This window comes from Miniopterus natalensis, chromosome 19 (genome assembly GCF_054644295.1).
Source record: "Miniopterus natalensis isolate mMinNat1 chromosome 19, mMinNat1.hap1, whole genome shotgun sequence".
NCBI lineage: Eukaryota > Metazoa > Chordata > Mammalia > Chiroptera > Miniopteridae > Miniopterus > Miniopterus natalensis.
The window spans coordinates 26316124-26331447 of NC_142099.1; the positions used below are offsets into that span (position 1 = coordinate 26316124).

The 15324-nt window shown below is 40.7% G+C and overlaps 1 protein-coding gene across 1 annotated transcript in view; it reads left to right on the top strand.

The window, feature by feature from the left end:
* The window catches only part of INTS7 (integrator complex subunit 7), a 49810-nt gene extending 37996 nt beyond the window's left edge, over positions 1–11814 (top strand). The window contains exons 17-20 of the mRNA XM_016215196.2: positions 242–374; positions 5360–5458; positions 6979–7164; positions 10352–11814. Of these exons, the coding sequence (XP_016070682.1) occupies positions 242–374; positions 5360–5458; positions 6979–7164; positions 10352–10639 (706 nt within the window). The 3' untranslated portion in view covers positions 10640–11814. The remainder of the gene's footprint in view (positions 1–241; positions 375–5359; positions 5459–6978; positions 7165–10351) is intronic.
* Positions 11815–15324: the final 3510 nt, after the last annotated feature.

A 15324-nucleotide genomic window follows, 5' to 3' on the forward strand; every position in this document is an offset into this window, starting at 1 on the left:
AAGACTTAATGAAGTCAGGTATGGGTTAGAATTCCAGCTTGTCACTTACTGCTTATTTGAGACTGAAGACAAATTACTTAACGTCTCGAAGCCTCAGTTTCCTCATCTATAAAATGGGAATAACAGTGCGTACTTCATTATCTTAAAGATTAAATGAGAATGTGTGGAAAGTGCCTGATGCATTTAGACATTAAAATTGTTACTAGTGTGGGTCACTGATTGATACTGATTTTAACTTCAGTTTCCAGGAATATGGATCCCCAGGTGCAGCCCACGCTGATAGTGAATATGAGAGAAGAATGGTGTCTGTATATAACCATGTCTTGGAGGAGGTGGAATCACTCAATCGGAAATATACCCCTGTTTCTTATATGGCAAGTGGCATTTGTTTTATTGAGCTTTTATTCTGTGCAAGTGGGTTTTTACCCATCTCTGGCACTCACTGTGTGACCAACAGATAAACCTCTCTGTGCCTGTTTCCTCTGCCTGTTTTGTGGCCGGGTTAACATAGTGCGCACCTCACAGCATTATTATGAGGGTGAAATCGGGATTCATGAAAGCACTTCGCACTTCTGTAGCTGCTCCGTAGTCATATTAGCATGTCAAATCTGCCCTACCAGAATGCAGATAAAACAGATTCTTTTCTTTTTTAACACGCTAACTGAAGTTGCAGTTGTTTTCAACCCAGGCTACAATTAGGATCACTTTGGAAGCTTTTTTATAAAAAATACATCAGTATTCAGGGCCCACTCCAGACCAGTTAACTCTGTATCTGTGCAGTTGAGGCCCAGGCATTAGTATTTTCAAAAGCTCCCAGGTGATTCTGTCATGCCACCAGGATTGAGAACCACTGGCCAATTGAAACAAAGAACTGGGCTTGTTATCTGACCGGCACTAAATCAGTTCCTGCGAGGTGATGCCATTGATACTTTTTAGAATACTTGTCCACCTTTCGTCTGCTGAATCTCTGCTGCCTTTGGCACTGTTGAGCACTCACTCTTTATTCAGTCTCATCCCTTGACTTCCCAGTCACAGGACAGATGGACATACTCTCGCCCAGATTCTCTCCTCCGTGTCTGGCCAGTCTCCAGTGTCTTAGTCAGCTCAGGCTCCTGTAACAGAATACTGTAGACTTGGTGGCTTAAACAACAGACACTTATTTCTCACAGTTTTGGAAGGTGGGGAAAAAAAGTGATCTAGGATCACTTTTTAAACAAGTAAACTGGTGCCAGCCAATTTGGTTCCTGGTGAGGACCCTTTTGTGGGCTTGCAGGCTGCCTCTTTCTCACTGTGTCCTCACATGTTCTATAGAGCTCTGATCTCTTTTTATAAGGACACTAATTCCATCATGGGGGGGGGCCCATCCTCATGACCTCTTCTAAACCTAGTTGTCACCTTCCAGAGGCCCCATCTTCAAATACCAACACACAGGGAATTAGGGTTTTACCATATGAACTTGGAGGAGACACACACATTCAGTCCATAACACCCTGTCTTTGAACTTTACTCCTTGGAGAGTTTTTGCCCTGCCCTAACATTAGATGCTGATATTACCGGTGACTCTCTTCTGGTTCCTACTTTTCTCACTCTGTACTCTTACCATTTATCAGGTATTTTAGAAATTGGCAAGATGAGTTAGGAGTTAGATTAGATTTTAAGGACAGATACTTTCCTTGACATTAGAGCTTTCCACGTAAGGTCATTAGTACATATTTGCTGAATCGAACTGACACAGGTTTGACAATGAGATTGGTTGCTAAGGGAGATTATAAAGATTATCTTTGAAGTAAACACACACATCTGTGTGAGACACTGATTAAATTATTTTCATATTCCCTCTAAGCTGCACCCTAAGAAATTAAGTAGATGCCAAACAGTAACTTGAGTTTAATGGAGTTGAATCCACTGAATATAATGGAAAGAAGGGGAATTGTCGGGTCAGTAGGAGACATAGTACAGAGAAAAGAGTCCTAGGTTCAAATTCCCCCTCTGTCACTCAGCAGGTCTGTGAATTTAGACAAATTAACATTCTTTTCTATGATATGGAAAAAAGATCTACCTCATAGAGTTACTGTGAAGTTTAAGTGAAATAATGTATATTGCCTAGCACCATGCCTGGCATGGCACATAAGGAGTGGTTAATAAATATTAATTCTCTTTTTTTCCCCACGTTGTATTTTATAGATGTGATATTACCTGAGCCCCAAATTCAGTTCCACAAGTATTTATTGAATCCTAAGAATAGAAAAATGACAAAGATACAGGGTCTTCCTTCGAGTTGTCTGTAGTCTAATTGAAAAAGGAAGGTTCTGTAAACACAGTGCAGTGTATGTCAGAAATAGAGCTCTGCACAAGGTAAAGATGTAGCACAAAAGAGAAGTAATTCATGTCGAAGGATAGACAGAGTGGGGTAAGGGTGTAAGTCAGAGGATGTCTTTGCAGATGAGCTTTCCAGGCAGACAAAGGTAGAGAATTTCAGGCAGAGAACAACATGTTTGAAAGCAGAGCATGAAATAGCATGTGCCTTCCGGAAACAGTTTGTTATTGTTGCAGCAGAATGCACAGGCCGGGGACTGGAGAGGCAGGCAGCAGCCGGATGACAAAAGGCTCTGAACACAGCATTAGGGCACTTGGGTTTTATCCTGTGGGCACTAGGGTGTTTTTTAGGAATTTTTAATGGGCAGGGGAGAGAAGTGGTTAGGACTGAACATTCTTGTTATGTAGGCACAGAACAGGTTATGGCTTGGAGGGCATGAAATCAGAGGAAAGAAGAGTAGTTACAAGGCATCTCTCACAGTCCAAGGTAGGGGCCTAATTAATGTAATGGCTGCAGGAATGAGAAGGACAGATACATGAGAAAGATACTTAGGGTCAGTATTGTCAAGGCTTCGGGGTTTTTGTTTGTTTGATTAGATGTGAGAAGATGGAGATGTGACCTCCAGGTTTCCATGTTACCAGGTCCGCAAGTGGTTGATCCTTTACTGAGACAGAATGTAGCAGGGTGGTGGAAGAAGGTGAAGGCCATTTTTTTTTTTTTAATATATATTGATTTCAGAGAGAGAAAGTGAGAGGGAGAGAGAGAAACATTAATGATGAGAGAGTCATTGATCGGCTGCCTCCTGCACGCCCCCAAGTGGGGATCGAGCCCTCAAACCAGGCATGTGCCCCGACTGAGAATCGGAACCTCGATCGCCTGGATCCTAGGTCAAAGCTCAACCTCTGAGCCACACCCGGCCAGGCGTGAAGGTCATTTTTAACGTGTGGCTCTTACAGGCAGTTGGGTAATAGGTCTGGTGTGGGAAGGAGATGGGCTGGAATGCATGTAAGGTCATTATGAATGTAGAGGTTTTAAAGTCATGAGAGTAGAGAAAATTGCCTGTTAGGAATACGTGGACTAAGGAGAGTATCAACATTTACGGAAGAAACAAAGGAAGAGAATCTTAGGAAGGAAGATTGGAGAGGGGAAGAATCAGAAAAAGTGAGGGCAGGGACCATAAGTGGAATTCCTTGGAAGAAGGAATTATCAGGTGCCACGGTATTGTCAAAAAATACGAAGGCTGAAAAGTATTGGATTTGGCAATGAAGAGAGTATTGGCGATGCACTGGTCTTCCTGCTGGTTTAGCAACCATGATATGTGATTTCACATCTCCAGACTGTTACTTTAATAGCCAATTGCTACTGACATACCTGGTGAGGTCTGCCCAGGGGGCTGGTGGCCTCAGAGGCAGTCCTGCTTTCCCAGGAGGGAATTGCAAAACCTGCATCCATTCTTCTAAAAGGGAACAGCCAGACACTTAGGGTCCTCTAAGTCCTGAGTTCACTTGGGGTCCTCTAAGTCCATCCTTTAAAGATGTTTCTCTCCTTAAACACTGTGGCATCAGTGGTTCCACCACAAGTAGGATATCCCTGCAAATGCTTCCCGTGTTCCTTGATGCAGTTAAACCTGAAGAAATAGACCCAATATCTTTAAATCTGTGTTGTGATTCTCTTAAGTAATAGATCTGACATTTGTAGTACTGCTAGTGTGGTGTGCATGAAATATTCAGTAGCCTGAAACCAGTGAGGAGTAGTTTCTTCTGGCTTTCTGCCTTATTGCCCAACTTTTTAAAAATGTTTACAGCATAGGCAACTAGGCGACAGTTTACTTGAAATCAGGAGCTTAGAAGGACAGACAACATACTGTATAGTGGAGTGGTTTTCAACCTGTGGTGCTTTGGGGGGGCCACTGAGAGGGGTGTAGACTGAGGGCATGGGAGACCGCATAGGAATGGTTCTCGGTGCCCCAAAGTTTAAGTGTCTGATAGTGCTGGGACTTTTCCCCCCTATTGTTTGCAAACCATTGGGGAAATGGAACAAAAATCACTGAACGAAGTCAGGATTAGGCAACCTCGGTTCTAGCTCCACTTTGTTCCATTACCTATCTAGGTGACCTGTGTCGTCATCCAAATGGACAATAGCTGTGATGGGTTTATGGGTGTATGCTAACCTCCATACCCATCAAGTTGTGTACATGAAATATGTACAGCTTTTTGTATGTCATTATACAGCAGCAGAGTGGTTTTAAATTTTAAAAATAAATAAATAACCTTGGAAATCTTAAATTCTGGTTCTATGATCCTTTTTCACTGAGACTCAAAGAATTTACTATAGCGTTGTTATTACCCTGCAGTAAATGCTGGGATTTTCAAAACTCAGTTAGACCTGTGAAATAATGTTCGAAAGGGGTATTACAGTTTCATAGTTCCGTAGAGCTGGACTATATAGTCATTCTTCCTCTTAATTCCAGTAAGCTCACCGTCGCTCACTCGCTGGGACCTCAGGGCCGTAGGGTCAGGGAAGCCGCCTAGTGGAGGTGGGTTGACAGAATGAGGCAGCTCGAAGCCACAGTCCCGCGTGGGATTTGGTGTCAGCCCTCGGATGTTAATGTGCCGCTCTGGCTCCTTTACCACGTGCTCTTTATCACACTTCGCCAACTTAATCAACCATAGTTGCTCCATATTTTAGTGTCATAATGTTTACTAGCTCTGAGCTCTGTAGAAGTGCAGAGTTTCCGTACTGCTTAGCCGTGAGCAATGCGGGTTTTCTCTCTCCTGTCGTTTACTTCTTACTGACTGTACTACTTCAAAGCAAAGTAAAATCTGTGGTCATACTATCCCTTATGCTCCGTAACGTGAATGATTTGGCAAATGTCCACAGTCCCTGGGTGTTGCGTCAGTTTCCTGATTGGTGGCATTAGTGTTGTTTCTGTAATAATCTATGTGAGCATTTATAGTTTTTAAACTTCTTCTTGAAAGTACCGTTTGTTGATGAAATTTGGAAATTTATTTTTATTTGATTCCGTCTCTCTTTCCCCCGCAGCATACAGCATGCCTCTGCAATGCCATCATTGCTTTGCTGAAAGTTCCTCTTTCGTTTCAGAGATATTTTTTCCAGAAACTGCAGTCTACCAGCATTAAGGTAATATAGGAAGAATGCTACAGTTAATATAGATTATAAACCCAGTTCTCTTCTATGGATTAAGTGAGGCATGGCTCTGCTTCAGGACCTTACCTTTGGTTTTGATGAAACTTATGCTCTTTAGTTGTAAGCCTTTCCTCCCTTTCCCAGCTGGTTTGGTGTCAGTACCAAAAGCAGTGAGACAGGTGTTTGGGTGGCTGGAGCTCTGTACCTTGGCTCCCTACTTCAAAAATAAGTTGAGTGGTTTTTATCATAGTAGCCTACAAGGACCTTGAGCTGAGTCCACCTCTTGAGCTGGATTATCCCACCTCTGGTCAGCCAGTTCAGACCCAACTTCAAATGAAACAGGTCCAGTAAACATCACCAGTCCTACTTCCAAACACTTTTATCTTTGAATAATAAGCTTTGAGTAGCTAGCCAGTGAATAGAATTAGTATTTTAAAATATTTAAACTACTCAATATTTAAAAGCTGTTTTTGATTCAAAGAATGGAATTGGGGAAATTGTCACTTCTGAAAGATTTCATGGATTATCCCTGTCAGTAAATGTCTAGTACATTTTGGAATACATCTAAATGCTTTTGATAACAAATAACAAACCAGGCCATTTCACAAGACCTGGATATAAGGAAAATTGATTATCTGGATAAGAAGTCCTAAGGTAACAGGTCTCCAGAGTTGATTACTTCAATGGTTCAACAACATTATCAAAAAGACCCAATTTCTTCTATCTTTTTATTTAGCAAGACTTGAGCTTTCTGTAGTTGAAGTGGATTTGGGGTTTTATGTTTTTTTTTAAAATATATCTTTATTGATTTCAGAGAGAGGAAAGGAGAGGGAGAGAGTGATAGAAACATCAATGATGAGAGAGTCATTGATCGAGCCCACAACCCGGGCATGTTCCCTGACCGGGAATTGAACCCTAATCGCCTGGATCCTAGGTTGACGCTCAACCGCTGAGCCACGCCCGGCCGGGTGGATTTGGGATTTTTAATGTGGTTTTAAAGAAAAACTACTCTAATGAGAGGTTAAAAATGTCATTTGGTTTATTTGTGGAAATTGACTTTTATACCATGGTGACTTGGTTATGTATGTAATCCTAGAATTTTAAGTTCATTTGCATTTTAATTTAGTCAGTTTAAAATTACCTAAGACCAAAGAGACATCTGCTGGACATGAAAATTTACATAGTATATTTACCTACTGGAATTGGTTCATTGTCAAAGAAATGCCTCCTCACAGAAATTTGGAGAGCAGCGCCTTCGTTGTTCTCTAATCTGCTACCCTCGGGTAGACCTGGGACATGAGGTTAAAAAAACACAGGTATTTAAAAGGAGGCATTAGGAATAAGAAGCCCTTGACTTTAAAGGTGTGTCTGTCTAGTCGTCCCAGCATATCAGGGTGTGTGTCTGCTCGTGTGCGCGTGTAATGTTTTAACCCATGATCGGCGGTTAGCACAGGCATGTTTGTTGGAAGGAAGCTTATTCTTGGTCGTTACCGTTTATTTTGATGTGATTCCAGCTTGCCCTGTCACCGTCCCCCCGGAACCCTGCGGAGCCTATCGCTGTGCAGAATAACCAGCAGCTGGCGCTGAAGGTGGAGGGGGTGGTTCAGCACGGATCTAAACCGGGACTCTTTCGCAAAATTCAGTCTGTCTGTCTGAATGTTTCTTCCACACTACAAAGTAAATCTGGACAAGACTACAAGGTAATTTACAAAAGAAGGAGAATTGTGATGCAATTTTATCAACTCGGTGGTGGGAGTTTTCCAGTGTTTTTCATGGTCAAGCAGATTTAGTTCCACCTCCCAAAGATTAGATGGACACAAGTTAAAAGCACATATTGGGGTGTGAGAGGCTGATAACGCTTACCTTTCCCCTGCCTGAACCATTTGATAGACAAACATTCAGGCAGACGGAGATCAGACTATGAGTGCTATTACTGTAGAGCCAGGGAGAAACCCTGCTCAGGGTCTGGTGGCAAGGACTTCTAGCTTGTACCTCTGAATCGAATTTTCCCACCCAGCTTCAGCCAATACACACAAAGCCTGCCTCTGTAAAACTGATGGCAGGGAGGAGCACCTGCAGCCCAAAGAAGAAGGGAAAGAGAAAAGGCTTAGCTCCCTATGACCAGTTCCCACCCCACAACTTAACAGTCAGTGGGATTCACCACCTCCTCTGGAGACCAGTACAGTTCATCTAATGAAAGGTCCTTTCACACCGAAGGAAACATCAGGAGTTGGGAGAAAGTGTTTCCGTAGTCCTCCTGTCCCCAAAAGCGAGCACATCTATTTATTTTTCTCTATCTTAAGTAAATCTTAGCATTTTCAAAAAAAGAAAGTATGTAGCATTGGCATACAGTGGTCAGACAGAGTAAAATCTTTCCTTTTGAGTATAACTCTAGGAATTTGCTGCTTTGAGAATCATGACATAAGTTAACTAAAGCCATGCTTACTTTGTTAGCCAAAGCTAAGATTCTGAATTCGTGCCCACGAAACACCAGTCTTCCAAATGTAGGATGTTCCTCCCTTTAGACAGCTCTTTCCAGTTCTATGGTTTATTCACAGTAAACGGAACAAGGGATCAAGTGCCCAGTTGTGTGAACAGAGTTGTTCAAATGCTCAAATTGCTTGTGTCCAGGGCTATTGGGGACAGGCTTGAACTGAGGTTCATAGCAAGAAAGGGGTATCAGTAAAGATAAAAAGAGCATTTAATTCTCTTTGGTGGGTTTTAGACGGAAAAAGCCAAGGGGAGGTCTGTTTTAAGCCATTGTCACTTTCTTTACTTCAGTAACTTACTGTCTCTGGCACTCTCCACCCAGTCTGATAAGCTCAGCCTTCGTTCTGTTCTCTTCTTCTCTTTTGACTTTCATGACCCACATGGTTCCTTATGTAGCCATTCACTAGATATTTGGTGACTGATGAAAAAAATCACTTACTGTGTTTATACAACTGTTATGTTTGGGTGATCTCTGTTGTCACAGATCATAGTGAGAATTGACATAGTTAACAGTCTGCAGCTCTTCGCTCACGTTGAGTTTGAAAGAACAGTAACCATGACTCTCTTTGTACCTTGTATATAATGATCTCTACTATTAAGAAAAAAACATTGAAACCAAGAAGTACTGGTCTTCTGCTTGCTGACCTGCCTCTTCAGAGGCATTGACTGAAGCCAGGAAGCTGATGTAATAAGCCATGTTGTACATGATTGCTTTGTAATGTTACTTGCAGGGAGTTTGCAACTTAAAATGTGTCATCCATTTAGAGTCATCAGGTCCTTTTCTGGTCCTTTTAAGGAAGTTCTTGTTTAATAGGCATGTTCTTTAGGAAAATAAAAACCCTACAAAAGTTGAATATGCAAACAAAAAACAAAAAAATTACCCATAAATAATTTTAAGATCCGGAATTGGTTGATGACTTTATTTTATTAATGTTACAGGTAAATGACTCTGGAAAACTGACCTCATGGTAACTGCTTATTTGAGCCAAAGCTTCAGGGCACATTTATATAATTAATTATACAACAGAAACACACATAAATATAGAGCAAATCTGGTCAAATACTCATTACGATGACCTTTATATGCATTCTTAGAGAAAGTGCCTCTGACATACTTCATCTTGGATAGAGGCAGGGGTACACCAGCATGTGTTGTTCTGATATTGAAGGGCAACAGCATGAGTGTCTGTCTAGCTAAATAAATGAATGAGCCCATAAATCTGTGTTCTGCAATGTATTGTTCTGCTAGTTGGAACAAGACACTGATTAAGTGAGCGATGTACAAGTTCTGAAGTTAATTTAATTCTAAAGTTAATACTGAAGGAGGAATCACTATATTACTTAAAAAATATAAAGTCAGACTAGCGAGGAGGAAAGACCTCACTTACATGTTCTTAGTTTACATTTCTCTGCATCTCTTATATTTTAAACTCCCTGACCCAGGTGGCTACATCCTGTTTCTTCAGGATGTCTCTTCACAGACTAAAGAAAGATGAGGATTGGAGTCCAGATCGGGTGTTGGGTAAACAAGTGTAGGGAAGGGCAGTAAAAGCTTCTCTTCTGCCCTCTGAGGGTCTCCAGCTGGGCCCAAGGTGAAACTGACATTAAGGCAGATTAACAGGAGAGAAGCGTACAAATGTTGTTAGAATTTTACATGTAGATGGGAATCTTCACGAGAGAATGAAGTGACCAGAGCAGAAAGCCTGTGTACCTTTAGACACAGAAATGATAAGTTCACGATGAAATGACAAGACACAGGGATTGGGCTCAGGGCAATAAATTGTGGGAAAATGCTAGGAGATCCGTTGGGGCAGTGGGTGAGACTAGATGGGGGTTATTTTAGTTAGGTTTGTTTGTACAGATCCATTTCAGCATTGATGCCCAGACTCTGGTGATAAGTGTGTTCTTCTCTTCCTGGTATAGGGAGGCTACCTTTCTTGGGGGAAATTTTATGGCCTATTTTAGGTAAAAAGGGGCAGCCCTTCCTGCATCTGTTGTTTCTCAAGTGCCTTTAGCTCAAAATAATCAGGACGCCACAGCAGCATGTTGGGGTGGTGTTTCCTGACCTCCTTCACCGGGAAGAGACCAGCATATGAAGGGGTTGAGAAAGGCTCTGGGGCTCGTTCTACAAGGATAGCCAGGAGTCAGATCACTCCGCAACTAAGAGCGTAGGCTCTGCCATTAGAGGCCATCTCCACCACTCCTTAGCTGTGTGATGTTGGAGAAATTACTTAACCTGTCTGCCTCAGTTTTCTCCCCTATAAAGCAAGGATAATAATTATACCTACCTCTTGATGGTTTGCATGGATTAAATAAGCACTTAGGCAGGATCTGACTCATAATAAGCACTCAATCAGTGTTAGCTGTTGTTATTATCTAACAATTCTTTTATTCCAGATACCCATTGACAATATGACCAATGAGATGGAGCAGAGGGTTGAGCCTCATAACGATTACTTTAGTACTCAATTTCTGTTGAACTTTGCTATCCTTGGAACACACAACATTACTGTGGAATCTTCAGTGAAAGACGCCAATGGTATCGTATGGAAGACTGGTCCCAGAACTACCATATTTGTAAAATCCCTGGAAGACCCTTACTCCCAGCAAATTCGCCTGCAACAGCAGCAGGCCCAGCAACCATTACAACAGCAGCAGCAACGAAATGCCTACACACGGTTTTAACCCTGTGACAAACGCACTACAGACTTTACAGGGATTGATTATATTGGCAAAAGTCCTTTGCTTTTTCATGTGGATTAAGATATAAAAGTTATAATTTGGAGCCCATTTACTCATTGGTTTCTGTAATGTAAAAATTCTGAAAAAAATGGGTTTTTTGTTTTCTTAAAAATTTCATTTGAGAAAAATTGAGTTCCTAACCAGAAAGATTTTTTTCTTTGTTCCTTTAACCAGGTCCTTTATCTCATATTTAACATTCTCATTTATTATTACTTTTACTGTTGCTGAGCCTTTCTTTTAAGTCGCCTGTTGGGATCATTGAATTAGTAAATTTGACTGCTTCTCTGCCAAAATATATCACTTGCTGCCAGACACAGACTGATTCTGAGTTAGGCCTTGGGTGTTCTGACCAGTAAGCGCAGTGTTCACCCATGGTGGTAGAAACCGAGTCCTCCCATCGATGGATTTGGAAGTGTCTCCTGAAACATCCAGTCTTCTGGATTATGAGAGCAGGCAGACTAGCAGATTGAAACATCCTGCTCTATTATTTCAATGACTTGCCTATCTGTTCTGTGCTAAAGCAAACTTAATTTATCATTTTAGTATTTAATTGACCCAAAGAGCAGCTAACAATTACATAGAAAAAATTGGAGATTAATAATTTGTTTTTTCTACTATGTGTGTGATTGTGTAGACTTTTTACATTGTTTCTAAGAGTGGGGGGAAAATCATTCGCATTTAATGTCTTAATGTTTTAAGGTAGGGGGCAGATCTTTGGTTTAGTTTCTTCTTAACAAGTTATGTAATGCTAGACTTGATTGTCTAGAAAGAACAGATTCTTTATAACACAACCTCGATTAGTTGGGATGCTCAGGGAATAGAAGTTTTCTGGTTAGCCAGAAAACCCCTTTTTTCTATTTCAATACTGGTTGAAAACCATTATAAAATCTAATAATAATAAAATACTTTCTTGTCTTAGGACAGCATACTAGATATAATTTAACTGTTCTTTCTTGATTTGGGATCATTCAGTTCTTTGGGATCATGATTTCTAAACATCAGGGATCACAGCATTGCAGATACTGATGATATGAACAGTTGGTCTCGAAGCAGCTCCTAAGAGGAAGCGGGCACATTCCTTGGAAGTTTCTTTTTAAAATAAATCTCTCAATTTGTTTGCTTGTGTTTTGCCTTCTCTTTAAAGTTGACATTGGCTCAAAGGAGGGATAGAGTTTAAAGGAAAAAATGAAGTGGGGTTTTTTTCTTGCCATATGGCCTTTGCAGGTGAGAAGTGATTGGCAACTCAGGTCCCTCCAAGATTGCTTGGCCTCGTGAGCTATTGTCGCAGCACAACACATTTCACTGCCAACAGCCAGAACATTGTCACAAAACATGTAAATCTAGTGGCCACTGTAGACAACACCCTATTATAAGCGGCACAGTTGTACTCTGCATGATGTGCACAGTCATGCTTCTCTGGGAACATGAGCTTTAGGAAGAATTGCCAGAGCAGTGGAGCAGGGCCCCTTGCCCTTTTACCAGTAGAGCTGAATCAGAAAGAAGGTTCCACTTTGGGCCCTGATGCATTAGTTCTGTGACCTGGGGCAAGTCACTTCATCTCTGTAGAATTTAGTTTCTTTGTTTGTAAAATGACTGAATTAGGCTTGACTCCAAGTCTAGAGTTTTGTTTATCAGGTGACTCAAAGACTAAAGACAAAAAAAAGGGTTCTTAAATTGGGAAAAACCTTTTCTCCCCCCATTAAATGGCTTTTTTCAGAAGGAAATTTTATAATGTTGATTTCAGATTTCTGGTACTGTTTCAAGGCAGACTTCTCAAAAAGAAACAGATCTTGGGAAGATATGTTTTTGGTAACTCTAGTTATAAACTCTTTGATTTGGTGTACTACAGGGCCCTAGGCACTAACTTGGAAAAGAATTATGAAAATAAAGTCATCCACATAGTTCAGAGTATGAAAATAACTCTGTAAAGCAAAAAAGGCTATTTTATTTCAGTATCTCTACTGGATCCAGGATTGGGACTCTGTCTGATATTATGTTTGGTATAATATCTGCATTTTGGCATCAACTGTTAAACAGTAATTTGCGGTGCAGGGAAACTGTGTTTATAATTTCAACACTATACTAATGAATGAAAAGAAAAAGAAATATTCAAGGAATTACACAGACAAGAAAAATACTCATACTGATTATGAAGTATGTTCCCTGAATTTAGCAGTATGGATAATAAAGGGCACTGGCTGATTGATTCTAGGAAGGCAGGACTTATTTTTCTCAGTGTTTAGTGACTTTTCAGCATAACCTGGTGGTTAAGAGCACAACCTTTGGAGCCACATTCTCACAGTTCAAACTCTAACTCTTACCTAAGTTTGTGACCTTGGACAAGCTACTTAATCTCTCAGTTTCCTTATTCCTAAAATTGGGGTAGGGGTGAGGATTGAGTGAGTTAATATAGAATTAATGTATGTAAAGCACTTAGGAGGGGCCTAGCACATAGTAAATAGACATATGTGTTTGCTGTCATTGTCATCCTCACTGGTATCATCTATTTTTCACCGTGTTAGGTCAGTTTTTTAATATTAGCATTTTACTTATTCACAATGAAAGTTACCTTTTTCTGCTACAAGACACATTTAAATGATCTTCCCTCATATTCAATTTGGGTACATTGAGTAATAACAAAATAACTTAATGTTGACCTAAACAAAGTGGAATTTCTGTCTACCGCGCTGTCAATCCTATTTAATTAAAATATTTAAAGACAGACATACCAAGAAAATTATGAGAATACTTTCTAAAGCTACTGGTTGCCTTCAAGGGCGGTGGCAATAGTGTATTAACTTATTTAGAAATTAAAGTACTACTATGTGCCAGTTAAAACAGAGCCTTGTGATACGACCTTTGTAGCTCAAACCAACCAAGGTTGGTAATTTGCAACTGCAAAGTATAAGTCACTTTTTATATTAAGACATGGTTCAATGAAGAACAAACGATCTTCAGATTAAGGGTCCCAGAGATGCCCATTTAAGTTCTGTGTATAAGATCACTTGCCGTGGATCTTTGGGTAGGTCGCTTGGTCTTTCTGTGCCAATATCTGCCAGCAGTGTCGAGAGTAAGACGGCCCTGCCAGCTGGCGTGTAGCGTGTAAGCAGTGCTGTCCGGTAGAACCTTCCGTGGCGGTGGAAATGCCCTAAGTCTGCACTACCCAGGGCAGCTACTAGTCACATACAGCTACTGAGTATCTAAAACACAGCCAGTGTAGCTGAATCTTTCCTTTCCTTTGGACTTAGTTAAATTCACATAGTCTCGTGTGGACAGTGCAAGAGAAGTTTCTAGATAAGGAATCTACATTGGAATTCTTTGACTCACCAATGGGTTTCACACAGATAAGGTGTTCAGGGTCTGTATGTTTGCTTTGCCTCTGGTGATACAATATGGTGTCACTCAACCGAACACCCAGCCTTGTACTTTCTATAATGTGCCCTTGGGTTTAGCCTTTGTCACCAACGTTAAAAGTATGATGGGATGTATTGCAGAGTCAGAAAGTCTGGTGAATTGGCTTAGATTTCCTAACAGCACTCCAGGAAGTTAGGGTCTTTCCATTTCTTGCCCAAGAACACAAAGACCTTTCAACGTCCTGGGCTGTGTGTTTTATTGGCTTGGCTGGAGCTAGTCCATTATCCTGTGGTATGTAGTGTAAAGTACTCATTCTATGAGCAATTTAATTTTTAATTGTAATTGGGATTTAAATAGAGTGAGTCATGTTTTTTTCCTTAAATGACATACCATGACCTGGAGCCATTGATTTCCACATTCTAATAAAGACTGCTAAATGTAGATTAATTTTTTTTCAAACCTACTACAGTTACAAAACACTTTTCAGTCTGAACCTTTTCCCAGTGCAGTTCTCTCCTGCACAGTCAAGTTTGTTGTGCAGTTTGCCATCTTTGCTTGTTATTTAGGTCTGGTTAAAGATTGAAACTTGCTGAAATGAGTTTGGGGATTGTCTTCCTTATAGATCATGTCTACAGGTGTAGCTTTTGTTTAGTGATATCTAGCTAGCAGACTGAGACTAAAAAATAGTTTTACTGTTGTCTCCAGATAATTTTTTAGTAAAATTATGAAGGTGAGATGATATCAGATGAATTAGAACAATCAGGGAAATGAGCCTCTTACCCAATCAGTATCCTCAAGATTCAGGATGAGTTCGAGAAAAACATTGTATGCAGAGAAGAAATAATCTATAGTTCACCTTTTGGTTTTCTTGGGAGATTTTATTTGTGGATTCTGATGAAGCTTATTTGTGGCTATGAATCAAAAACTTTTAAAATAGGGGCCTAGCCCGGCCGGGCGTCAACCTAGGATCCAGGCGATTGGGGTTCGATTCCCTGTCTGGGCACATGCCTGGGTTGTGGGCTCAATCCCCATTTGGGGGTGTGCAGGAGGCAGCCAATCAATGACTCTCTCATCATTGATGGTTCTATCTCTCTCTTTCCCTCTCCTTTCCTCTCTCTGAAATCAATAAAGATATATATATTTTTAAAAATAAATAAATAAAATAAAATAGGGGCCTACGACAAATAAAATAGGACTGAATTAGACTGAGGGATTATGAGAAGAGATTAATGTCTAGTTCTGTTTCCCAGCACCATAGAAGGTGAAAGTAGGCT